This window comes from Coptis chinensis, chromosome 6 (genome assembly GCF_015680905.1).
Source record: "Coptis chinensis isolate HL-2020 chromosome 6, ASM1568090v1, whole genome shotgun sequence".
Taxonomy (NCBI): domain Eukaryota; kingdom Viridiplantae; phylum Streptophyta; class Magnoliopsida; order Ranunculales; family Ranunculaceae; genus Coptis; species Coptis chinensis.
This window is the reverse complement of record NC_141461.1, coordinates 7810491-7838421: the sequence shown is the minus strand read 5'-3', so window position 1 is coordinate 7838421 and position 27931 is coordinate 7810491. Positions and strand designations below refer to the sequence as shown.

The following is a 27931-nucleotide window of genomic DNA, read 5'->3' as shown; positions in this document are numbered from 1 at the left end:
AAATTGGCTCATCATGTGGGGGGATAATACTAGTTCACCCTTAGATCTATTTCAAATGATGTCTTAATGTCTTATTCTTTTATTACAATACAGAAATCTCCTAGTAATCCTCAATACAACTTGTTATGTTGTGTTACAATATATAGGTTTCCATCATATTAGGTATTTTTTTTTTTATATAAATTTTCATTCTACAAGTAAAAACTTAGAAATTTAGCAGTCGGTTAGTGCTTATTTTACTAGTAATGGTTTACACATAACTATATAAGCATCTTACTGCAAGACTGCGAAAGTTCAAACAGGCTTTAGTTTCTAGAAACTTGACTAACAAGAGATGTTTATGTCTTCACATTGCATGCTCGTTTGTTCTATTTGTCTTTGACGAAGTATTTTTTCAATTTTTCTCTACCAATATTACAACATAACACCATCTGTCACTTGTACGACTGTATTTCTAAGCCAAACTCAATCATATGACTTCTCTAATCTCTTTTTGTTTTTGTTATCAAAAGAACAAAAATCTCTATTTACTTCATTTTATTTGTTTCCAACATTCTTTTGTTCATCTTGACTCTTGAGGAAGTGTCGTTGAAGGTGGCATATAAATTTAGGTTCTTATTTTAAGTAGGATGTATCTCATCTCCTACTTACTCGATACTTACAGTCATAATTTCGAATTATTTGACTGCTGTTTTTTTTACCATCTATGTTGTGTATTATCTTTGAGCAGTGATGTGAGATGAACACAAAACAAGAGGATGGATGAAGTGGAGTTCCGGCTGTGAAATGTGTTGAGTGTTGATCACATGGTAGATGAATTCTCTCGCTTTTTGGTTTGACTTTCTTTGTTGTTTGTGTCATTTACTGTATGTCAGTCGATCAAGCTTCTAAGGAACCACTGTATATGTCTATTATGTGTACCTGTTGAATCTAAAACTATGAGGTTATGTAGTATGGCTGTGTGGACCATACACCCGGATACCAATCTTTTAACAATGAACTTTTCTATTTGTGTCATAATATTTCACCAAAATTTGCAGAAGATACTGTTTTTAACTTTTTATCTTTGAATTCTATAATACCTAGAAGCAATAGCCGTGGGCTTTTCCTTTTTTAACCGAGTAACACGAAGAGCGATGTTAGGATGTTGTAGTACTTATCAATATGGGGACATGGAGCTTGAATCTGTAGATGAGTTTATGCTACCTGGGTGTAAAACTCTGAACAGAGCTTTTGGTTTACCGACCTTAGGACACAGGGATTCAAGCTGGAAATCTGGTTTAGATGAAATTTGAGTTAGTAATGTGCTTTACTTGTGGCTGTTCAATTCTATTAGGTTTGAGTTAGTAATATGCTTTACTTGTTGTTGTTCAATTCTAATAGGTTTGAGTTAGTAATATGCTTTACTTGTGGCTGCTCAATACTTTTAGGCTGCAGCCTGTTATATTTTAGGTAATGTGAATCCAGAGTCAGATACATTTATCAGTAGGCATCCCTTTTTCTGGGTGTTGGCTAATTGCTCTGAAGTTGTAGTTACCAACTTCTCACTAGTACCCTAGTATTAGGGTGGAGGAGCTTGGGAGGTTAACACATATTTACTGATATTCTTCAGGCAGAGTGAATGATCCAGACCCAAAACTGCATCTCTTCATAAGTCAGGATTTCGTTTGTTGGCAACAATCTCTTTTATTTATCATTCACACTAAAGATACCGATATAAATTCGATATGCCAAAAATAAATCATCATCAATCGGTATTTAATTGGATGTCGGCATTAGAAAACGAGATATTAGCTGGGTGTTGAAGATAAAGGATTTTAATATTATTATTATTTAAATCCACGTTTACATGTTGATTTAATATTTGATAATTTATTAATCTCCAACATGTGATTGAGTGTGTGGAACCCGAACCACACACAGAGACACAGAAGAAGAAGAAGAAGAAGAGCAAAATCTTGAATGATTCTTGATTCTCATCCTTTAAACTCTTCTCTTTCAAACACACTTTTCTTTCCTAGCTTCAAAACCATCACACACAAAAAAAAGCCCATTTATTTTGAGCTAAAACCCAGGTTTCTTCACTCACCCTTTCTTTATTTGGTTGTTGTAATTCTTTTTTATGGATTGTGTTGTTGTTTTGAATCAGAATTGAAGATGGAAGATTGTTTCTGGGTCCTTCTTTTCGTTGTGCTGCTTTCATGTCTCTTTGGAACGCTTAACGCCAGTGCTGGTGACTCTGATCCACGATACCAGTGAGTTTTTTTCACTCTGAATGCAGATTGTGTTTGTTATATTGCAATATTGAGTTGGAGTAATATTAAAAAAATTGACTAATGCAGTTAGAGAAGGTACAAGGAGCTAGAAATCTTTTTTTAGAGAAAATGGTGTTAAATGAGACAGATTGACTTGACAAGGAGAACATTTGTTAATACTTGACAAGGAGAAAATGGTGTTAAACAACATTTGCTAATACTTTTGTGCTGTCGTGATACATAGAGACTCGTTCATTGGCTTCATCTAAGTTGAAGCACTTCTCTCATATACATCCTTTTCAATAGGGAAAATAGGTGACTGGACAATTGGGCTTGCGTCATTTAGAGCCATGTCTGTGGTACCAACTTCCACAGATTGAACCAACCTTGGTAGTTGATACTTGATACCAGCATTGTATCGTCCTATTTCAGCTAGACCTCTACAGAGAGTCTTTAGATCACTGTTATGTGGCACTTATACTCTTATCCTCAGGTCTAAAGTGAAACTAGGTTTCTCTAGTGTGCTGGTTTGCTATAAGGAACTTCTTTAACTGCAGAAGTGATAATCAAAAGCAGTTTTTACCACAACTGGAGTCAACAAGTTTGTGGGTACCTAAAGAGTTCACACATCAATTTCCCTTCTTCTAATTTACTTTCTATTAAGGATAAGACACAATCACACAAGTAGTGGCTTTCGACAAGTATATCTAGGAATTCGCTTGAAGAAATTTGTTATGTATGAGTTTCAACGAGAAAGGTATCTACAAAGTAACTGACAAATGAATCAATGATCTGAAAATAAAGTTAATATCAGCGGTAAATTCAAATCTGGATGATACTAAGCAGGGAATTGGTCGTGTTTGGAGCCGGTTAAGGTATATCAACCTGAACCCGAACCCATCTAGGGTCTCACTTTCAGTACCGAATCCGAAAATGTTATGTAACTCGGGTTATCGGGTCAGACCCAAATGATTGCATCCTTTATCAAATTCAGCATGTCAAATCCCAAATACAAGTAGAATCCATAACCAAAAACCAAATATTAGAAACTCAGAAGTTTGAACAAACCAAGATCTTTGATTTGCATCTCAAAAAGAGAAAAACCATAAAAAAGCTTGAAACATATCTTAAAAGAGAGAGCCAATTAGCACACCATATATGTCAACTTTATCTTAATAGCATTATTCAGAAGCAATTATTATCCTGCCACCAATAATTGTAAGAAAGTAGACGTCTTCAAGAGATCTGGCGCCTTAGCAACTAAGAAAGTTGGAATACAGAAAGAGAATGGAGATTGGAGAGGGGGAAGGTGATGAACAGAAAGGAATTAGAAATCTGTGCTCTACCTTTACACTAACACCGAAATTGAGACTTTTCGGTTGGTAACTGTATTAGATTGGCTTAATCAATGGGATGTATTCCAATTGTATCCCTTAGTAGTATAATTATTCTTTCACTCTCTGTAAGGCTTTCCGAATTTTATCGGGGTATTTGTAATTTTTTGTTTATTTGAATACGAACCCGAATCCTATAGGATTAGCAATGACTAACCCAACCCGACCCGAAATAACTATTCGATTAACTTTTCTCTACCAAACCTGCTAGATACAGGTTCTGGTTGGGTCGGCCTGATTCCTTGCCCTAGATGTTACCTATCACTCTCCAATTTCAATATTATATTATATGTAATTCTAACAACCTTGAATTGTCGTATTTTACCATTTTTGCTAAATATAAATTCTTAATGTTTTTGTTGGGTCTGTATTTTATGAAGTTTTGACATTTCTGGATGCAGAGTCTGCCTTGAGCAGTGCAAGGAAACTGGCTGTGTCAAAGACAAATGTTTTCAGCACTGTAGATTCTCATCTGACGGAGATTCTGTTGACGGCCCTTGGTACATGCAGGAACCAATGTACCTCCAGTGGAAGCAGTGGGATTGCCAGAGCGATTGCAGGTACCACTGTATGCTCGACACAGAGAAAGAGAAAGAAGTGCTTGGAACAGGCCCCGTTAAGTATCACGGAAAATGGCCATTTAAACGTGTCTTTGGAATTCAGGTAACCCATATGAAATACTCTATAATCCTTGATAACAAATAGGTTAACCCTATTCCATACTTCGAAATCCTCGATTACATATATAATTGTAGGAGAAACAATAAAATTTGCTATTGTGTTCAGGAGCCTGTATCTGTGGCATTCTCTGCCTTAAACCTTGCAATGCAGTTTCATGGCTGGCTGTCCTTATTCATTCATCTGTACTACAAATTGCCTTTAAGGCCCCAGAATAGAAAGCCATACTATGAATATTCTGGGCTTTGGTTTATATATGGGCTCTTTGCAATGAATTCATGGTTCTGGAGTGCTGTTTTCCATAGTCGGTAAGTATGTAGTTTTCTTTTATTATTTCCTAAATCTTGTTATACACATAAATTTAATAAAAGGAGAAAGTGGAAGCTGAGAGAGTTCCCTCCATATTCACCACTTCAAGTAGCTAGGTCCCTAGCTGATTGGCACTGCTGAAGAGTGACCAAGTGTGCACGCCATCGGTCGTGACAAGTTGAACTTAACTGGCAAATTGGCCTAGCCCTTTTTGCTGTCACAGTTTAAAAGTAATAACCAAATCATTATGCAGAGACGTGGATTTAACAGAGAAATTAGACTACTCATCAGCTGTCGCATTGCTGGGATACTCCCTCATAGTTGCTGTTTTGCGAACCTTCAATGTGAGGGGCGAGGCGACTAGAGTAATGGTTGCTGCTCCAGTTCTAGCATTTGTGACTACACATATCTTATATCTCAACTTCTTCAAACTTGATTATGGTAAATCTTCATTCCTTACTCCTTACAATCCCCTGCCGACTGAAGTTGATTATTATCTGAAAGAGTTGTTTAAAGATTGTATTTATATATTCTTTGTGTTTAATTCAATTTGAAACTTGTGCAGGGTTGAACATGAAAGTTTGTGTGGCCATGGGCATCACTCAGCTTCTACTTTGGGCAGTCTGGGCAGGTGTAAGTCGTCATCCTTCAAAGTGGAAGTTGTGGGCAGTTGTTGTTGGCACGAGTCTAGCAATGCTCCTGGAGATTTATGATTTCCCTCCATATCAAGGATATGTTGATGCTCATGCTCTGTGGCATGCCACCACCATACCCCTTACATACCTATGGTGGAGTTTCATAAAGGACGATGCTGAGTTCAGGACATTAGATTCCTTGAAGAAGGTGAAGTAAGATATAGCTTGAATCCATACTGTCACGTAACAACAGTGGATTGTATCATATTATGGCCGGCCTGCCTGATTGGAACTTGTTCTTTTTTTCCCTCTGGTTTTTGCAACTGTTTCTTGGAAGTGCTTGCAAGAGGGTTTCTTTGATTAACGTTTCGTTTGATTGAATGCTTTAGTGATTCATTGTCTCTCCTTTGAATGAAGAAAAGGAAACCACAAACACAATGGATGTGATATTTTCCCTTCTCATTTTGCAAACATATGAATATGCTGTACCATAAGAATCTCATTTTTCATAGTTATAATGTAAAAAATTTACATAGCATGGTCTTGGTAAAGAAAATGGCTCTCTTGCCTGAAGAATGACGTGCAATTACTGTTAGTGTTTACTGGTTTCCATAGTTTTGATAGTTACTGTTTTTGAAATATTTACAGGGTTAAAGGCATATCCACACTGGTTACATGGAAAGACCCTAGTCCGAAAGTTTACAGTGCCCGTAAGACCATCAACTCGGAACCTAGCCCGAACACTTTTGCACCATTTTGAGTAGACCCAACCATCTCCATCTTGTCTATGAAGACTTGTTTTTCGTTTATCGGGTGACCCATTGTAAGACCATCAACTCGGAACCTAGCCCGAACACTTTTGCACCATTTTGAGTAGACCCAACCATCTCCATCTTGTCTATGAAGACTTGTTTTTCGTTTATCGGGTGACCCATTGTTGTAGCATTATTCCATTTTTAAACCGAAAGTTCATTTGGTCCAAAGACTTGTCACATAATTACATAGAAAATAAATTTCAAGCAACACTTGGTGGGATTCGAACTTGCCAATCTCTCCTTGAGAGTGTATACAACCAATTGAGTTAGAAGGTTGTGTAGTTTTGATAGTTACTAGAACAATAGAGCTATACCGCGGCGGAGATCCACTGGATCAAAATTCAATCTAAGACAGTCATATTTCAAATTAAGACAGTATGTCAGGCCAACTCTTTTGCACTAGGCCCCACTGGATCAAAGTCCTGCTCCGCCACTGTGTACCCCACTACAACAGTTTCATAAAAAAAAAATTAACACACTTTTTTCTCAAATTCTGGTTCTGCTCCAACTTCAGTATATTTATCCCCACACCATTTTCTTTTCTAAGAACATCTTTAGGAGTGATACCAACTTAGCATCAAATACCAATAATTTGGTGTTTTTTTAACTTCAAGAGAGTCACATGTTGATGAAAACACAAAAAAAAAAAACACCAAACCAAACACCAAATCGGCCAATATTTGGTTCTAGCTTTGGTCTGTATCAAATCACTCACGCGGTTTTAAAAAAACCGCGCGGTTTTGCCAAATACCGCGTGGACTTGGGCTAGATTGTGGGATTCAATCACGCGGTTTTGCCAAAATTGCGCGAGAGATTGGGAAAGAAAAAAATAAGAAAATTGATTGCACGGTGCGTAGGCTTGGGCTTTTAAGATGGGTTTTACTGGCGCGGTGTTGGAAAAACCGCGTGAGCTATATGGCGCGATTTATCTAAAACCGCGTCATTTGATGTCGAAAATTTAATGTTGCTCCTAAAAATGGTTTGTGTTTTTTTGGTTTGGTGTTTTGTTTGGTTCAAAATTTTGGTGTTTTTTTTGTTGCTATCTTAAAGATGTTTTGAGAGAAACCAAAAAAATACTAAATTTTTGAACCAAACAAAAACACTAACTAATTTAAGGAGCAACATCAAATATTCTACATCAAATTACGCGGTTTTGGATAAACCGCGCCATATAGTCCACGCGGTTTTCTCTAAAACCACACCAATAAAGCCCATCTTAAAAGTCCAAGCCCATGCGATTTTCCAACAACCACGCATGTACTTTCTTTTTTTTTCTTTTTCCAAATCTCTCGCGCGGTTTTGCGAAAACCGCTTGATTGAAAGCCCAAGCCCATGCGTTGTTAGAAAAACCGTGCGGTTTTCCCAAAACCGCGTGAGAGATTTGATACAGTACCAAAATTGAAACCAAATTTTTGCCGATTTAGTGTTTAGTTTGGTGTTTTCATCAACATGTGACTCTCCTGAAAATGAAAAAACACCAAATTATTGAAAATTTGGTATTTGACGCTGAAAAAGTATCTCTCCTAAAAATACTCTAAAAGCGTTAAAAACGTCCTGTGCTGACCAAAATGATCATAAAAAAATTAGCAAAAGATATTGTTTGTTTAAAAGGGATACAGCAGAGTTGGAACTAACCGTTAAAATTTACAAAGAGACGCATCAACGCATGGATGAAGACAGTAAGTGAAAGCTAGGGCGTCTCTTTCACTGTGCAAGTATTGAAAGAACAGAGGGATCTTCTTGTGAACGAATATTTGAGTGAGGATTTTTTTTATGTATTTAGTTAAGTTGATATCAACTATAACAGGAAATTAAACTCCCCTTGGACCTTGTTAACTACATATTAAGATCTTATGGTGATGAGGTCATGAGGGTTTTACTTCTTTTATCATAAGAGGACCACCTTAGAAGAAGATGAAAGAGGATGGCTAGCAAGCGAAGTACTTTGTGAACTGCAACACGCCACTCACTAAAAGCACGTACGAATTTTGCCTTGGATGCTAAATTTGACCAAGCTGCACATGAAATATGTGACCCAATTATGGACACACTCTACTCTAAAATATAGTACTCTATCTTAGCTAGCTAGCTAGCTGGTTCTTATGACTTATCGAATCGAAAATTTTGTATATAAGGTGACCACGTTTGAGACCTTCGGAATTTTCGGAATTCCGAAAAATCTAAAAACCGAAATTTATTAAATTTCGATTCTTATTATATTTGGAATATCGGATGATTTCAAAATTTCAGATATTTTAACTCTATATTTAAAATTCTAATTTTTTGAAAAATTGAAATTTCAAAGAGAATTCTGAAATTTCGTTCGGAATAAAAAAAAAGATGAACTAGTGTTGCCTCCTACTAGATGAGCCAATTAGGATTTCTTCGCTACTAGATAAGAAATTAGGATCTCCCTCCTAAACACACGGTCACTTGGTTTGACCGCTTATTTTCAAGCCAAATAATTGAAAATAATATAAATATCTCTACCTAATTAAAATTGAATATTTTATTTTTGAAAATAATAAAAATATTTGTATAATTTTCAATTATTTGATTTAAAAATTAACGATCAAACTAAATTAACCGTGTGTTTAGAGGAGAGACTCATGAAAATCTTAATTCGCTCATACAGTGGGGTAATACTAGTTAACCCTAAAAAAAAAATTCTGATATCTTAATGACTAGCTAGATGCTGTACGAAGTATTATCATGTGACATGCATTATTACACAGTTTTACTGCATGTATAGCCGTTTAGGATAGAAGATTCTGACCACATGATTTCAGAATAGTCATTTTAGAACTACATTTTTAAGTCCAATATGAATGCAATCACGTGGAGTAGAATCTATACTGACTGCCCACCACATGAAAATGAACTGAAATACCTATGAACTCAAATATTTTTTTTAGTAACTACCTATGAACTCAAATATACACTAGTGGCTAGGGTGTTATTTATTTAATTGGAAACTCCAACTTCATATATAGTGAAGACTGAAGAGTACCTCCTTTTGAAGAGTCTGCAGTAGGCATGCATGTGAGAGCTGAGATTTACCATAAAAGCACAGTACGTACATTGATATCAATGTTTCTAATATTTCCAATGTTTCTAATATTTCCGAATCATATAGGTTGTCTCCTCTGCAAATTTATAAGGGCCCAATTTATAATGAGCATAAATAAACTGTTTTTGCCTCCTTGGTAACAAACCACTTGCCCGGCATGCTAGCTAGCTAGATGCCTAGATAAGCCACGTACATTTCAGCAGTCTTTATTGATCTGCAGATATCTAGCTAATATTTTAAATGTTGTTATTTTCATAACTTTCTAGGGTGTTTTATTTTCTGTAAAGAGGTGCGGCATGAAGAGATAAACTCCCAAGTGGGAATAGTTAACTATTTGTAGGCTGGCTCATCATGTATGCCCACTGCATACCAGATAGAGCAAACTTGATTCTGAGGCTAGAGATTTGCTGGGCGGTCATTAGAATGGAATCCTGCCTGGACCCTTGTTACCAATTCATATTAACATATTATTGAACATTCTTTCTCTAAATTTGTATCGTAACTTACTTGGTGGATTGTCCATTTGATAACTTACAAGGTTTATACTTATCGTCGTTATTATTGGTGTACAGCTGAATGCCAAATACCATTATCAATTCATACAAACGAATCCTAGACAGCTATCATCACATTAGGGCAGTTCACATTGCTCTGTATCACAGAGCTAAAGTCCAGTAATTAACTAGTTCACATTTTATTGGGTGTGAATGTTTGAGAACCTAGTGGTTCGCAATTGTGGATACAGCAAGGATACACATATGCTGATAATCTGATATGCTAGTTAGTTCTTTTACAATTTTACACGTACATACAAAACAACATATAAACAACAAGCAAATCAATTTTCCAGCTGGATAATAGATATGCATCTGCTGGAAGCCTCTCTTGTCATGTGATTGGATGGATCATCTATCTATGTATAAAAACAGCTCCCACAACCAAAATGTTTTTTGACAACCCAAACTATATAAAAATAAATAAATTCTTATTACCCATAGCAAAAAAAAAAGTTGTTTATCTTAAAACAGCTAATTAAAATGTCTTAACTGTAACTTAAAAGACAGCAAAATAGTAATAATAAAAAAAAAAAAAAAAAAGCTGGAGACAGGCTGTCAGCAACCCAAAAACAAGTCCTCTTCTTTTTTTTGCCTCTCTCCCTTTCTCTCTCTCACAAAAATATTTCTCTCCTCTCTCTCTGTGCTTCTTACAAACTTGTTTCTTTTTATTCATTTTTATCTTCTGCAACTCTAGGAATCTTCTTTAGAGCTCTGCAGATCTATATTCCTTTCATTATTACCTTTATTTTGACATACATTTCACCCTTGGATGTTCTAGATCCTTGGGTCTGTTTCAAATGCTGTTGTTGTGATTTGTTTTTGGCTCAGGTATGGGTTTTATTTCTTTTTTTGGTTATTGTAAATGGTTATTTATGAAAGAATTGATGTTTAAGTAGCTGCTTTAGATGGTAACTTTTGTTATTATGAAATTTTGGCTGAGGTGGAATTTGAGAGTTGGGTTGAATTGAGGATGATTTCATCATGGGGAATTCTGTTTGTGGAACTTGTTGAACAAGAAATTGGATTACTTGTGTGAAAATGAGAAACAATAAAATAATGAGAAAATGATGTGTGAAAAGTAGTATTAGGTCTGGATGTCTTCATTTTTTTAATGCTGATTTTGCTTTGTATTTCACGGTTGGTGTAGTTGTATGTTTTTTGTTTGGACAGCTTACTTGGGCCAATTGTACTCTTGTGTCTTGTGTGTGTTGTTAAAACTTGTAATTAAAATGAATTGATGTGCTCATTTCCGTGTTTTTTCGCTTCTAAAGTTTGATTATTATTCACATTGTAGGTGTTGTAAGTGGGGTAACTAAATCAGATTAGAGTAGGAGGACAGACGTGCCATAGAAACAGAAGGAAATTCTATTGGTTGGACAAGACAGTTTACCATGGGAGTGATAGGATTTGCAAAGAGATTTTGTCGTTGGTGATGAAAGATGTGATGATTGGAGTCTGAGTCGCAATTCTTCAGCTCCATTAACAATTGGAAGGAAACAAGTCTGGAATTTTGCTGGAGTTGTTTGAAGAAGCTTGGTTTGGTTGGTACGGCAGGGCTTTTTTGTCTCCATGCTGGTAGAGAGCATGCGTGGCATCCGTTCTTCGGGTAATGCCCCTGACAAGACTCATCGCCGATGCTTTCGGTGTGGTGACAATTTGTCTAGTTTCTCTATCAGTACTTATTGGTTTGCTATGCATCCTCTACATAGTTTACTTCCGTTATCGCATCAGAAGTCAAGGCTATAGTCAACTTGGATATTTCAACAAGCCTTGGATCATACGGATCACATTCATATTGTTTACAGTTTGGTGGGGGTTTGGTGAGATTGTCCGATTAAGTTTGTTGAGACATGAGAGTAGAGTAATTCATGCCTTTGACCGCAAATGGCAAGAGGCAGTCTGCAAATATTATATCATTTCGAATCTAGGTTTTACCGAACCCTGCCTGTTACTCACCATTTTGTTTCTCCTTCGTGCGTCCTTGAAGAGAAGGGAGTTTGGGGCATCATGTCAGAAGTGGAATGGGAAGACTGTTTGTTACATCCTTCTCTATTGTCTTCCAATGTTTGTCCTTCAGCTCACAGTTGTTTTGACTGGAGCCAGATTCAACAGTGGGAAGAACAACTCATGGAAGCTGCGACATTATTTCACTAGTACAGCTGCTGCTTCTCAGACTGATAGCAGCATTGCACTATGTACTTACCCCTTGATGAGCACCATTCTCCTTGGGCTGTATGCCACACTCTTAACTGGATATCTGTGTTGGCTTGGAAAGCGAATGTTATCTTCAGTGATCAACAAGAAGTTGCAAAGGAGAGTTTTGTTTTTGATCTCAGTCTCCATTTTATTTCCTGTAAGGGTTATTTTACTTGGTTTATCTGTCTTATCCCGGCCAGAGCATGTTACGTTCGAAGTTCTTGTGTTCCTAGCTTTCCTTGCCCTTTTAGGTTGTGCCGGGTTGTGTATTTACATGCTAGTGTACTGTCCAGTTGCTGATTCTTTGGCCTTGAAGGGTCTGCGAGATTTGGAGACGGGAAGAAGACCCTTGGACAACCACCATGATGCAGTTTCTTTTGCTGGTAACCAGTACCTTCTAGAGGTGAGCTCAACTACAAGCGGTGGGAGAAATTCTGATGATTCAACGAAACGTGGGTCAATCTCTTTTCGGACCATGCTGAAAGACGAGACATCTACTACTACGGAGGTGTATGAGGAACTCAGCCTCTTCTCTCCCGGCACTCATCATCTATCGTCCTATCCTCCAGGCTCTCCTCCACTTCCAGGCCAGCCCATGTTCCCTCCAAATCAAATTTCCAGTTAAGAAGAGAGGCTTGTTGTTGTTATATCAGTTTTGTGGTGAAGTTTATATGTAAAGGGGTTAGACTAACGATTTAATAAGGATTGTTTGTTCATAGAGATTCAGCAGCTGTGTTCTCAAGTTTTATTTTTATGAGATTTCAGTTCCTGCAATTTCGTCAAACTTGGATTGATTTTCTTTTCCAGTCGTTATTTGATACTTTATATAGCCTTTCATAACCATCTGGGAGCTAAAGTGTAGAGATATATGAACGGGAAAGCTTTGCCAATGCATATGGTATGGAGCAATTTAGTGTGATTGAGCCATCAACACTCAATTCACTTTATACTTTTGCTTCAATTACACCTCCTTCACGGAACTTTCCATTCTAAGTTTCTTCGCACAAAAAATGTCATTTGATCTTTTTACGATCATAATTCACGCAATTATAAGAACGCCTTATTCGCTTTTCTCCCATTTTCATGTTTTAATACTAATTAGAACTATTCAAAGTTGGTGCCATAAGAAAGACGGGCCAAGTGATCTAGGCAACATTGTGAAATCAGTAGGATTAATGCCAAGGAGCTAGGCCATTGACGGGGTAGCACGTTGAAAAGGTCATGTGTGTGTAACTTGGAATATTTATTTGTGAGGTTGTCCAATTGTGTCTCAGGTCTCAACTTTTGTCCTTGTTTGGAAGTGCCAAAAAAGCGCTAAAACGATACAGACGACATAAGTTTTGTTGTCCGTTCATTACTACATGTATATACTTAAATGAGATATTATGGCACAAACAACATAAAATCTGTCGTCCGTTGGTAGCTTAATGTTCAAAGGGCACAAAATCTGTCGCTTAAATTATAAAAGCTGCTACAGAAGCCCTCAAATCTCAAATTTGGTTGACTTTATAACCCCAGCCAAATTTAGAAATCGTATAGCATGCCCCATTAGCATTGGACTTGATCTTATATTGGAGTAGAATCATTGCAGTTTTTGTTCTACGACAAAGTCCATTCTGATTTCTGACCAACAGAATAGTTCCTCACCAGACAAAGCCTACCTCTGGTCTACGGAATTCACCCTCGTCCCCACCATGAAGCCTTTCTGAATTTTTTACTGTTCCCATGTGATGATTTGGCTATATCTTCCCAAGTAATAATGCCGAGCTAGTTTTTGGCACATACTCGCGTTGCAACCTAAGTTGAGCAGGACTAGTTAGAAATCGGCTGAACCTAAACCTTGCATACTCGGACTCGGCTTGGTCCTTTTACTCGCTCAGGTTCAATTGGGTCCAACATAACTTGAGTCTGAAGTCTGAACATTCTTTAAAACATGCGCCGAGCTTGAAAATACTGAAACTCGACTTGCTCTCTCGACCACTAACTCTAATATCGTCAGTTTTTATTCATATACATCAATTGTGTTCCTACTTCCTACCCACTAACCCACACCCTACACTACATAAATTGGATGTTTGCATTTGTCATGTCAAATCGCCTACTTGTATGTTGTATCTTCAAGTGTGGACAAGCTAATGGTTCAAGACTCTATGTAGAAAGTAACATATAGGGCCATTGACCATATTGGAAGAATTTGCTTTATTCAGTACAAAATCTGGCTCCACTTGCAAGAACTACGAAGGTGTTCACGTGATGGCGAAAGAAAAATGCCCCCAAACGATAAAATTCCATGTAAGCTGACCCTTTTAACGTCCCTCAAAAACCAAGACCAGTCTTCATCTTGCTTGATGAGTGCATATGTCATCACAGACAAGTCCACAACAGGATAATAGGCAGGTTTTAAGTTCTATGAGCATCTTTAGCGGTGATATCAACTTAGCATCAAACATCAAATTTTCAAGAATTTAGTGTTTTTTCAGCTTCAGGAAAACTACATGTTGATGAAAACACCAAAAAAATACCAAATCAAACACCAAATCGACTAATATTTAGTTCCAGATTTGGTGTTGTATCAAATCACTCACGCGGTTTTGCCAAAACCGTGTGGACTTGGGTTTCTAATTGAGCTTATATGGCGCGGTTTTGTGACAGAGATTGGGAAAAAAAAAAGTTTATGTGAGATACATGACGCGGTTTTCTCAAAACCGCGTGGTCTTGAACCTGTTAGTTGGGCTTTAGTGGCGCAATTTTACCAAAACCGCATAGTTTTTTTGATGTTGATCTTAAAGTTGTTTGATGTTTTTTTGGTTTAGTGTTTTTTTGTTCAAAATTTTAGTGTTTTTTAGTTGCTCTGCTAAAGATGCTCTAACTAACCTAGTTTCAAGTGTGCATTTCTTTTTTCTTTTTCTGTTTTTTGGATGAAAAGTGGTGTCCGAATTTGGTTACCATCCGAACTTCTCTTGCCCAAGAGCATAATTTTGCACCGTCTATACCATTCAGTCATTCACCTATGCAATGTCAACTTCGTATATTACCCCGACACACTTACTAGAAGGTTAAATGTTAAAAGTTGGTGGCATGGCACCACCACAATATGGCTAACCAAATGTATTATGTACACAAGGCTCATCTGTTCATCTGTACAGCTAGCCACAATATAGATGCTTTATGAATACGAACCATATCAAATTAATCTTTCACTTGATATTGTCAGCAGCAAGAGGCGAGTATCTAGTTACGTACAGGAAGTTCGTTGTAGATTGTGTAACCACGAAAATAAGTTGCCAAGCAAGCCTAAACTCTGCTGCTTCGACATTTCTATTGCATTTCTCATTATTGAGTCTTTGTTGACTAGTCTGTGGGCGGTTTTTGCTTTTTCCAACCAAGGCCTGGTATCTGCAAAAGATTATAAATAAATGATATAAGAAACTAGAGTAAGAAAAACCAGTCAGCATCAGTTAAAACATTCTCCAGCTAGTCAACCTATGAAGACAAATTCTGCTACAACATACTAGATAAATACATTTTGCTTGCTCAGTATTAATCTGAACAGACCAGATAAATGAAGATAACTTCTATACATGAATTATACAAAGCAGAATGCAAAATTTGGGAAGCCCATACAGTGTATTAGTGTTGTGCTGTTGTTTAGCTGCGGAAGTTTGGGGAAAAGGACGTGGTTCTGGACTATCCTGACATCCATGAATCCCTCACTGCGTTTTTCTCTTTTGGGACAACTTATGCCACATTGTCTTCTGATTGTCTTCTATATAGAGATTGGCCATGTTGGTCCATATCGGAATGTGCAGAATTTCACTTAAGACTACATCTCCCAGGTTGAATATATATAATAAGATAATAGCTCCTAATTGCAGTATTTTTCCTTAGGACGTAAGAAACTGAATCAAGACCATGGATCTATATCATTGCACTAAAATTGAGAATGAAATAGGCTGATGGGAAAATGCATCCTGTGCATAAGATTCACCAATTCACATGTTATGATGATAGTTCTTAAATATGTCCTGAATAACTTGTATTTTTTTCAGATCATGTAAAAATCCTGAAGAAACCTATACTACACAGGACACTGTGAGTTGTCACACTAACCTCAACGCCATTAGGACCTATCCGATTGCGAGAAATGAAATTCAATAAGAGGGAAGCAAATTCATCTGGTACATCCTCCTGCAAATTGAGATTAATTGGAATAAACAATTGTAAAGGCCTTCAAGCTATTAAAAGATTTTAGGATACGAGAAACTAAACCTGTATAGCATGACCAGTATGTCGGACAACCACCATCTGAAACTTGCCTTGCATTTGACCTATTGTGAGAGATTTGTCTAGCCTGTCGGTTCCTGCTAATAGAAGGAGCTTTGGTGCAGGAGATGACAGAAACAAATCGGATAGGCCTTCGTACCTGAATAAGAAAAGGTTTATGTTTGTAAATATTTTAATGGAAGTGATCTCTCAAACGAAAGATCATTCTTATAGTCTATGCATCGCTTTAAACATAGGAGTTAGCATTTGGCAACATAGATCCTACATCACCATTCAACCTTGTTGTGACCTACATTTTTTCACCAATGTGTGCGATGTCTTGTGTTTTCAGTCGAAGGGGAGGATTTTACAAAATCAACCATACAATAATTTTTATTAAATAATAACCAGTCTTTAGCTTTAGAAGACATGGAGCAACTAATTTGAGAAAATTAAGACAAACAATGCTCTCCTCATTCACATCTTTCATCATGCAGGAGGATGCACAGCGGTGACTATCCACGATGTCAGACGAGGTGTGTTGCTAAAGATGATTCAATTCAATGACTCTTCCAGATACTACATTTGCAGTATGCATGTCCAACATCAATCATATTAGTGTTCACTTTCCCATTTTGAGATCCTTCAAAGATTCGCCACGTGATGACTGTGGTTTGGTCATTGAAGGGCAGGCTAATGCAGATTCGGCGGGATCGCCATTATATCAGATATTAATTGGTATATAGCCTGGCCATTTTGTGGTGTAAAGGGCAGGATGCAAATTCTTGATTTAGTGCTGAGTAAAGTACATTATGGCCATACTGCAAGCAAAATTATGTGGAGTAACATCTCCACTGAAGAACAGATTCGTTGGCCTACGCATAAACCGGCAATGTGACAATCACCTAATCATCCTCATTGCAAACTCAGGGTCCATTTATCAGAAACTTAAGTATATTAAGGTAGACTGTCACTTCGTTCACAATATATTCACGAGCAAGCGGATTGCTTTTGTTCTCAGTGGAGCTTTAAAGAGTTAGCCATGCATGATCTTAATGTTTAAACACGAGGAGTGCCAGAATTTTATTCTGCAGCCACAGTTCTAGATTCTAACATAAATTGCTCCACAGTTTATAAGCTTCAGGTTTGTAATGTCAACTAAACACCCTACATCCTAAATGACCTATTGTAGGATTGGGAACAAATATGAAAAAATGAAACTTACCATCCCCTCCAATATCTTTCAGTTTCTTCTAGCTTTGTCCGGTAAGTGTAACTGCAATACACCTTTAATATCAGACGCATACTTTTCTGGAAGAAAAAACTAATACAGAAACAAAACAAATGGTATCATGAAGGCAGATGTGACATGTACTAAACCATTTAATGCAAGGCTTCAGTAGTATGCCTGTCTTTTCCTTAGTTAATAATAAGCAATTCTAGATCGAATAGCATCAACCCCAGATGCCTAAGTATGACAAAGATATTTTCTCCTAATTTCATGAGGCTTACAACCCACATCTTGAGGTTCATATCTTCTTTTGCCAATTATACAGTCTAGCGCCCTAGCTCCGTATGTTAATATTTATAATGTATCCATAGCTTTCAAAATAGAAGTTACTTACCACTTTTTTGAATCATCGTATATTAATGTGGATGGAACTGATAGACGAGCAGATTCAATGTTCCTTAAAGAGCCACCTTTCACACTCCACTCAACCTATCAAGTTTTTTTTGTTAAGTTGATTATACAAAAACAGCAGTAAACAACTGGATAAAAATAATTAAATAAAACTCCATAACTCCATATATAACAATGTTCCACTAAGGAAACATTTTTTTTTATCTTCATAGCAAGATGCATGAGATGAAAGTCGGGTTTGGGAATAAAATAGTTTACTTTACTCTCCTTTTATTCACATATTTATAGGCACAGTTTGGTCGGAAGAACACGTTGTAGCTTTGGATTCAAAAGAATAGCTAACATGGTCATTTCTTTACTAACCCCACCCTCCCCATAAATAAATAAAAAAATATAATTAAAATAAAATGTTATTGCAGTTATATTTTCCAAGGCCAAGTTAGCACTCCAACTTCATCCGATGAGAAACAGAATATCTTTCTACAATTAGGGTACCATATGTTTTATCAACTACCAATGCATGTGCAATTATTTTCAACAACAATATAATATGACAGACACCACCCTGGATAGCAGAGAGAATCACAATTACGTAGTGTGCTTAAACAAGGCTCAAAATGCAAGCCCTGGTTCAGGAAAAATGCCTTATTGTATGTGAAAAAAATGATCGATTTCAGGTATGATAAAGAGTTGAACAGAGGAATCTAGTTGCAAAGTATGGTAAGTACCGCTTTTTCAATGGTGGGAAAATGCTGCATTCTGCTTGATAGGATTTTCTGCATATGTATCAATGAAGCAATAGCTGTTCCCTGAGGTTTAAATAGTTGTTTTTATATATACCATTTGCCTTCATCAGGAAAGTCTCATGAAATCTTGACGTTGTTTGAAAGCAGAAGATCTAACCTCTACAACGTCAACAATGATTACCCCAGCCAATTTCGATATAACTTTCTTGGCAGCTACATGCACAGCAACAGATCCTCCCATACTGCAAACAACAAGTGCATAGGTTCCAAGTTTAAGTGTGGGTGCTCATTTAGTAATCCTGTAGTGTAAGAAATCCCCTCCTCCAAAACAAGACTTAAAATTATGGTGGTTGTATCATAGGCTGAAGAGGCTCTTTCAAGAATATGTTTACGTCACTTTTTTCTCGTTAAATTATAACATGAAAAGTTCAGTAGACTAGTTTTCAAGGGGAAACAAACCTGTGGCCAACAAGCACCACCGCAGGAGGAGAATCTCCATACATTGTCTCCAAGACAGCCAATACATCATTGCATAGAGTCTGTGCAATATAAACAATAAGTTAGACACATCAAACAGCCACTTGTAAAAACTCTTGCAGTTGCTATATAAGCATTACCTCTATAGACAAATCCATATCATTTTCTGTAAATGACTTCCCATGTCCTCTCAAATCCATAGCTACTACCCTAGCCTTTTCCTTAATTTTATTTGCTGACAATGCAAATGAAAGCCTGGAAAACAAACGATAATTACAAAAAACAAATGTATAATAACAAAAGTTAGAAAGACAAGACAGAGTTATACCCCGAATAACCGCCTCCATGTAAACAGAAAACAACTGGTCCTTGTGATCCTGCCAAGTATACGTGAAACACCTAAACAAGAAAAAAACAGTATTGCATTAAAAAAATATCAACAGAATAGTAAATATGATGACTCAGACTCACATCATTTGTTCCAGCAATGCTAACATCCTCCTCCTTATCAAAATAGTCCGACCATTCTAACGGAGAGTACTTATGTAAATAATTCCTACGTGGGCAACAAACAAACAAGGATTATAAATTATATATTAATTTTGTAAACAATTAATACTATTATTGCTACTTACTGGGTTGCTGGGCGATCAGGGAATGAAGAAAAAGCAGAAGGAAGAGGAGGAGTTTTGATTTCTTCTTCTGGAAGAGGTGGAAGATTTGCAGACTCTGTCATTTTTATTTTTTAATGATTTGGATGAATGAAACCTCAAACTTCAAAGTTGAGTAGTTCAGAAAAGTAAAATGTCAAAACACGTGGAAGAGTTCTGTATGTAACTTTTCATTCATGGCCTCACTGGACCAAATGGAGACCCCATTCCCCATACCCGCTTGAATCCCCCATACCCATTTAGGGAGAATACGTGTTTGTGGGCCTAAATGTCTCGTGGGAAATTTGTAACGAGGCATTTTTCAAGATAAAACTACACATCTCCATGCCAAGATAATATACACCCGCACGTCCATGTCAAAATTTTAGCATGTTGGCATGTGTTCCTTATTTTGCTTTGTTAAATAACGTAATAATAGAAAAGTCGCCAATTTAAAATTTAAAGGCATCATAGTTTATGCAACATGGAATTAGTGCAACGATAACTAGAAGGATCTAAGGGGATCTCACCCCCAAATTGTGTAGTTTAAGCACTAATCATGAGCAAGTCGCTCTAAGAGCTTATAGCGATTAATTTTAATCGGAATTAATCGTCTTAGTTAATTTATAATACATATGTCACATATAAGTGATATATCAACCTAAAACAAAATAAAATAAAAAAACTACAAACTTGAGTGGTGGAGTGCTAGCTGGCCTAAGAGTTTTCTTTGGTAGTTTTTCACTTTTTACGGTTTTAATTGTTTTTCCTCGTAAAACTAAACGTTTTCAATATATAGATTCGTGGGCTTTTCTTTTTTGGGCTTTTTTGTGGACTTAAATTTAAAAAAAAAAAAAAAACAAAACATGTAAACCTATTAGTCGGCGTTTTTTTTATACTGGTTTTCTGATTAATCGCCGATTAAGCAGAAGAAATCGCCTGTTTTATGGCTCCTGCTCAGACCTCTAAAAATTTTCTTGATCGGATCGGTCGAGAGGCACATAACACTTATGCACCGATTAAACGGCAATTAATAGACATTTAAACTGCCCAGCCCCCAAGTCCCAACTAGTATTAGAAGACTTTTTCAGGATGGAAACACAGACCTCATGGCAGCATTGCGGCCGGCCAATGCCTAATGAGTGATAAAGTAGTTACCAGTTAAAAACTTACAACGAGATCCCCGGACGGGTTGGCGAGGTTTACCCAGTGGCGGTGTCTTAGAACCAATGGACCATAGTAGACCACACTGGAGGTTTATGGACCCAAGGGGCCAAGGGGAACAGAATCAGATGCCCGACCTACTTCAACTTAAAGTCGCGAACTGGGGCTTTTTATATATGGACTCCATTTGCACCTGGCTTAACTTGCTGATATGCCACATTATAAGGCATGGACTATACGAGATCTCCAAGTCCGCTGACTAAAAACACCACAACCATGCGCATCGTTATCCCCTTGACTTGGTTTTCTGCATTTTCTTGATGGTTGATGTAGTTAGAATCCTTGCTTGTTTAAGCAAACTTGACTAATGTTGCACTAAAACTATATTACTATCCAAAACATTGAATTATAACAAATGAGAGTTCGGGACGATGAAAAACCCCTGTTTGCCTTGAGAACACAGTTCTGTCTCATGCCCTTATCCAAAAAAAAAAAAGTTCTGTCTCATGCAGGTGTTAGAATAGTTGTATGAACACAACAACTAAAGTAGAACAGAAGGAACAGTAGCAATGAAGAAACAAGGACAGCAATAACTGGGAATAACCAAGGCGCGGATTAGGCTGTCCTTAAGGAAAGATTTAAGCCCCTTCCAATGGTGTAGAAAGGCAACTGTGGCGTCTTCCTCACAGATTCAATGGTTAACAAAAGTAGCGACTTTGCACTAAAACGGACTACCCTCTAGAACAACAATATAACTCTCTCTCAAGCGGCCGACAAGAAGAAGAGAGAAGAAAAAAGAACCGGTTTGAGTTTACGTTTCTCTCGAGTTGAGTTTCGATCAAGTATGTTCTCTCTATGGACTCACAAATCCCATTTATAGAGGTTAGGAGGAAGAGAGACCAACTCCTAATAGAACACCTAAACTTGTCTTTGCTTAAGAAAAAGGCAAAACAAGTTTAGGCTATTAGTCAAACCACTACCCACAACAAGAAGCCCAAGCCCAGCCCAACCCCACCCGATGTGGTGGATAACCAATGTGGGACTATCTACTATGCACTAAAGTAGAGAGAACACCATTTGTTCATCTCCTCCACTTTGCACACACACACTAGTATTTAGAAATACACGAGATTCCAACAATCCCCCACTATTTCAAAATACTAATAGTCCTCCACTATTTTGGAATAGGATATTACAAAAGAAATGGGTTAACGAAATGCCAAAGAGAATCGAAAAAATAATGCATAAGATACTGGTGTTTTACGGGCTTGAACCAGTCATAGGGTAACATGTCTTATAATACGTGAAAGTGGTGGATTAAAAAATCTTTGAACCAACATTCCCTTGTAGTAAAATAGAGGACATGCAACCACATTGCTCTTTCATTATATGCCCGTTACGATTATTTTTTTTTTTTGCCCCTTTGGTACTTTGTTCCATGAATGCTCTAGAGTACTTGCCTGAATACTAAGAACCGACCCAGTTCTACATTCACGTAGGTGGATATCCATCAAGTGTACATTGCAGTTAAAATACACTATCTCATTATAAAAAAAATGGACTATGGATTCCAATAAGAGTAAAATAACTCATCCTTTCTCATTGCAATTCAAGTTATACAAAGTATACAAAAAATGTTATCTAGTCATAGGGTGGGACATCTCAAAGAAAGACAATAGCATACCAGAGCGACGAGGTGACTTGTTTTTCCCTTTGAACCTAATTCATGGGATCTCCAATCACATAGGTGGGGTTGCCGTCGATGTAAGCCCTATCTAAGGCAAAAGTCCCATCCCCCTCGACGTATAACCACTTGCCTCCAAAGAAGTGGTGCGGTTAGACATGTGGCCAAACTAAGTCCAACCTAACATAATCTCTAGTAGCTGCTTGATTAAGTTATATCTCAACTTACATGTATTCTTTTCCCATTGCACATAAGATAATATGTCTTAGCTATTGCAATGAGACAGGTTACAAAGCATATACACATCGAGGGCTGTTTAGAGCCAATGGGAAGATTTACCAAGAGGTTGCTAACCCACTCAGCATCATCACATGCCTTTTCTAAGGCGATTAACTTGGATGATATCCAAGACACTCAATTTCCACCAAAGGTAAACACATAAATATTACTGGATCCAGTTTATAACATATTACCCTTCTAACAATGATAGAAATCTACTAAATATTAGTCCATAATCAATGGCTCTGCTATAGTACTTGGATAATCTGACAATATACATCAAAGTTCCTTATAAGGACACAATGGGTTATCAGCTCAGTATGCCATTAATGTAGGCAATGTCATGTCTCACATACATTATCCATCAAGTACAATTGGCTACCATTAATATTGACATATTTAGTATGAAAAAACACAAGAAGATTATTTTTCATAAGATGGATATTTGCCACAAAAGGTGTTAACACATGCTTACTATCATAATACCCATACTTTTCAATGAAAAATATTTCTACTAAGTGCTATAACAATATAATAAGACCAACATGAGTTTTAATTCCTATATTCACCAGTCATTCAATTCTGTAGTGCCCAAAATTCCCCTATACCATCCTGCCGGTCTGGTTTAAGGTACGATGTGGCCTTCAACCATATTCAAACGTCAACATCTTGACAACAGCAGTTACAGAAATGAGTTTAACAACATAATAAACTATCATTTTCAATGACGGTTTATGATGTGTTTCAAATAGGAATTTCTCTGTCTCATACACATTCTCAATGCTAGCACTCATGATATTAAATTATCTAAACAAAGAGAGATTAACACATATGTCTTGCTTTACTCTAAATAAAGTACACATTTTTTTTTTTTATCAACAACGGTACTTTGACATCCATATGACACTAATATGTTGTTGAATTACGCATGCCATTTATAGGCGCTTAAATCAACTCACACAAAGATTTAACTAAATTGTATACCTTTAGCTCATCACCTGGTACTACTTGGTATTGTAGTTCCGCACAACTACTCAACTAGAGTCTTTAGAATTCTGTAGAAGAAATTCTAGTTATATGAGCAAGGTTTCAAAATAGTATAAATCTTGTCTCTGATTGAAACCCCTTGGCTATTATTATTAGCATTGTATTTTGCAATACAACTATCACGTTTTAGTTTTCTTTTAAAGATCCAATTCAACCTATAGATCCCCCAATAAATTAAGAGTCCAGTTTAGAAGAGTTGTATCCTTCAAAAAGGACACTTCTCATAGACAGACAACTTCCTTATAGGTTAATGAATCTTCCTCAAGAAACATATAAACATCATCACCGTGAATGGTGGAAATACTCATTGATAGTCTTCCAAATTTCTTGTGCAGAAATAATGGGATTATCTTATGTAGTTCATTATGAACATTCAACCACTCTATGCCAATTTCTTAGAAAGCACAACCTCAAATAAAATTAGCATATAAGACATTCAATAATAGTGTGGTATCTACAAAATTGTTATCACTCATGACAACTGAAAACAAACATCACTATTATGAGTTTCACCAATGAACATCTACTAGATAATTCTAGGTCTCAAAAAGACTTCTTTTAGATTCATTCACAATATCCTTGGCAAGACACCCCCCACATTTTGAAGCATTTTTGGATAGGCCCAAGACCTTTCCATACTTTATAGTTCAGTGTCTTTCCAATTATCTTGTGAGATGAACTATGGTAAAACAATGTTATGCATATGGGTCACCACCCCCCACAGTTCAATAGTTACTCAACCTAATCAAACTTACATGCAAAACACATTATACCGCTACAAACACTAAAAGAAACAACAACAATAAAATACACTCTTATGACAAGAATATACTTTACTCAAGTCTATGATTCTGGATCATATTAAACATAGTCATATTATGTTCATGTTATCTATATAAAAGGAAATCCACAAGTGATTCAAATGAATTTTAAATAATAGAAGAATTAGATGAAAAAGGTTTTACCCAAGATAATATCATTATCATTCTTTTTTTCATCATTCAACATTCCAACTTACATAGAGAGACAATCCACGCACTTGTACATCACCTTGGCTATTTATTCATAGTCATAGGAGGATAATACCTAATAAGACAATCCACAAGCGTTACATCTCCTTGTCTAAAATAGTCACTGGAGAATATTGTCTAAGAAGACAATTCATAACCTTACATCTCCTTGACTAAATTAGGTTTAGGAGGATATGATTGTTTCTCATATTGTTTCATCTCATAGACAACGATGCTCATTACTTAATAATATATGACATGGTTAAACTTCATGCCTATGTTAAATAATGCATTCATGCCAAACATGGTTAATATCATATCATAGGTTCAGAAAAAGTGAACTTTAAATGTACCCCTCACAACAAAAAGTATACGATATTTAAGCAAATCTAGCCACTGAATATGCAAAACAACTGAGGACTTCACCTCCTTTTTTTTTTACATGAGCTCAAGCAAGATAGGATACCCTATCAACAAGACCTCAAGTACTACCACAACATCTAATGGCTCAACCCATTAATGTCTTCAACTAGAAAAATTTACTAATAAACTATCATCAAGTTCAAAGCAAATCCACGATGATTAATATCCAAAACTAGCATGCTATACAACTTTAACATATGCTATATTTGATATAAACTACAAGTTACTTCATCTAACATGTATTTTCACAATAGTACAATTATAACCATCGTCTAACAACACGTTCACTCAATAAAGGTAAGCAATTATGCATTGAATACATTATAATTACTATCCAAGATTTGAGTGTGGTTGATATTAACTATCTTAAAGTCTCTCTTAGACCATCTACATACATCTACATATGTACAAAGAAAATTAATATCAAACTACTTCAAGTCAAACCAATTAATTCCTCGGTGATAAATACATATAATTTGTTGACTAGGTTATTAAAGAAGTTTAAGCTTAGGTTAAGCTTAAGGATTTCCCTCATAAGAAAACTAGCATGCAACTCAAGGCAAGAATATCACCATATAATTAAACCAAAAGAATTGCAAAGAGTGAAAGAATACGATATCTAACCGATTGAAAAACCGGATTACCATATTTTTCTCCTTCTAGAAAAACAGTTAAAAAAAACTGTAATTCTAAACTAGCTCAGGACAAATTGGGTATCAAGCCTTATACCACTGGAAAGCTCTTTGAATCAGCTATCCAACACAAGAAGCGGATTGCAAAACCGAGCTATGAGCTGAAAGTTATAGCAGTTTCCGTAACGAGTGACACAGCTGTCAAAAAGACGAACTTTGACGTTTTTCTTGATAGAAATCTCATATTTGACTCCCACAAACGTAGGAGAAAGGTCTACAACCATATAGGGTTTGATAAACCACAAAAGATCAATAAATATTCAATCTTTAATTGGTTTCCTTACCAAAAATGAAATTATTAAAAAATTTCTAAAGTCATAACCCAATAACACAAATAATAACTCAAAGTAAAATACTTATCTTTTGATTGTCATATTAAAGCACTCTCCTTTGTTCTACTACAAAACTCTTTCCTTAAGATTGTTAGAATAGTTGTATGAACACAGCAACTAAAGTAGAAACGAAAGAAAAGATGCAAAGAAGAAACAAGGACGGCGAAGAATCGGGAATAACCAAAGTAGCGGATTAGTCAGTTAAGGAAAGATTTCGCCCCTTCCAATGGTGCATAAAGGCAACTGTGGTGTCTTCCTCACAGGATTCAATGGTTAACAGTAGCCTGACTTTGCACTAGAACGGACTACCCTCTAGAACAGCAATATAACTCTCTCTGGCGGCTGACAGTAAGAAGAGAAGAAGAAAAGAACTGGTTTGAGTTTCTGTTTCTCTGAGTTGAGTTTCTGATCAAGTCTGTTCTCTCTATGGACTCACAGTCCTATTTATAGAGGTTAGGAGGAAGAGAGACCAACTCCTAATAGAACACTGAAACTTGCTGCTTAAGAAAAAGGCAAAACAAGTTTAGGCTATTGGTCAAACCACTACCCACAACAGTAAGCCCAAGCCCAGGCCCGAACCCTACCCGATGTGGTGGATAACCAATGTGGGACTATCTACTATGCACTAAAGTAGAGAGAACACCATTTGTTCATCTCCTCCACTTTGCACATACACACTAGTATTTAGAAATACACAAGAGATTCCAACAGCAGGTTGGTCTCAGAAGACATTAACCGCCTAGTCAGACTGTTTCATATCACTAGAACGCACCACAAGCTACCTAGTCTTTTATGCCTCGTTTTTTTTATGGAAAGCTAAAATCTTATTTATATATAATTCTATATTTACAAAAGCCCCAAGCATCAAAAAGCTAGGGATCAAGCAAAAGAATAATAGGTGAGCGATGTAACCAAACCAAGAGAAAAGGAGGTAAAAACTTAAGTCATCTAAAGACCAAGAAGTGTTTTTTCTGAATCGGTGTGTGCTCTCCACGTATCGGACGATGCCAAACTAGCGAAGATGAGAAGCAAAATAGTCGACACTTGAATTTCCCTCCCCAGAAGCACCAAAAATTACGAATTCCTCAAAATTTTGTAACAAGGACATGATTTCCCTGTTTTTTTTTAAGCCAACATCCAATTTGTATCGACCGTTGTAGCGGTCATGTATTTGTACGATGGTGAGAATCGGTTTCGGTTCAATCTTGTGGATGCGAGTCTCACGACCAAATGGATACCATATAACATAGCCAAAAACTCACCCAAATTGTTGGAGGTGTGAAGTATTGGGATCGCAGCACCCATGATAAACCGACCATTAGCCATTAAGTAAAACACAACCCCGGCACCTCGAATCCCGTTCGCAAGGACAACTCCGTCTGTGTTGAGTTTTGCCCATCCTTCAATAGGTGGATGCCACTTAATATATATAGTGATGAGCTCCTTGTGTTCTTTTTCATCTAGGATGTCTTTAAGAATATGCAGTTGTCCATAAATCTTTCTGATGTAAAAAATAGGATCTGGCTGTTGCGGTTGAAACGTGAATCATTTCTTGCAAGCCAAATGAACCACAAACCTAGTCCTAGTAGGCAAACTTGAATATCCCCTTCAGG

General features: G+C 36.7%; 3 protein-coding genes and 1 long non-coding RNA gene across 6 annotated transcripts; 2 read left to right on the top strand and 2 right to left on the bottom strand.

Moving 5' to 3' along the window:
* The first annotated feature begins 1824 nt into the window (after window positions 1-1824).
* On the top strand, window positions 1825-5809 carry LOC147491216 (uncharacterized). Its single transcript, XM_086565117.1, has 6 exons — window positions 1825-2075; window positions 2150-2255; window positions 4051-4312; window positions 4436-4635; window positions 4890-5077; window positions 5202-5809. Exons 2-6 carry the CDS (start codon window positions 2158-2160, stop codon window positions 5486-5488), a joined length of 1035 nt encoding a protein of 344 aa, XP_086421243.1. The 5' UTR covers window positions 1825-2075; window positions 2150-2157; the 3' UTR covers window positions 5489-5809.
* On the bottom strand, window positions 5754-9644 carry LOC147491215 (uncharacterized). Of its 2 annotated transcripts, XR_015198136.1 has the most exons (3): window positions 9097-9640; window positions 6116-8101; window positions 5754-6002 (listed from the first exon to the last, which is right to left on the bottom strand). It is a non-coding gene; the product is annotated as an uncharacterized LOC147491215 (long non-coding RNA). The 2 variants fall into 2 exon arrangements; XR_015198135.1 differs by having other exon boundaries at window positions 5754-8101; window positions 9097-9644.
* Window positions 9645-10108: 464 nt separating this feature from the next.
* Window positions 10109-12683, top strand: LOC147491214 (plasminogen activator inhibitor). Its single transcript, XM_086569026.1, has 2 exons — window positions 10109-10541; window positions 11008-12683. Exon 2 carries the CDS (start codon window positions 11323-11325, stop codon window positions 12532-12534), a length of 1212 nt encoding a protein of 403 aa, XP_086425152.1. The 5' UTR covers window positions 10109-10541; window positions 11008-11322; the 3' UTR covers window positions 12535-12683.
* A 2229-nt stretch (window positions 12684-14912) lies between these two features.
* LOC147491213 (esterase/lipase/thioesterase family protein) lies at window positions 14913-19926 on the bottom strand. 2 transcript variants are annotated; one of them, XM_086565924.1, is made up of 12 exons: window positions 19673-19926; window positions 19509-19593; window positions 19366-19436; window positions 19178-19292; window positions 19020-19099; window positions 18718-18802; window positions 18543-18623; window positions 17798-17892; window positions 17398-17448; window positions 16179-16332; window positions 16020-16097; window positions 14913-15305 (listed from the first exon to the last, which is right to left on the bottom strand). In XM_086565924.1, the coding sequence occupies exons 1-12, from the start codon at window positions 19771-19773 to the stop codon at window positions 15261-15263; spliced, it is 1041 nt and encodes a 346-aa protein (XP_086422050.1). In that variant the 5' UTR covers window positions 19774-19926; the 3' UTR covers window positions 14913-15260. The 2 variants fall into 2 exon arrangements, with proteins under 2 accessions (XP_086422050.1, XP_086422051.1); XM_086565925.1 differs by lacking the exon at window positions 18543-18623 and having other exon boundaries at window positions 19673-19880.
* Window positions 19927-27931: the final 8005 nt, after the last annotated feature.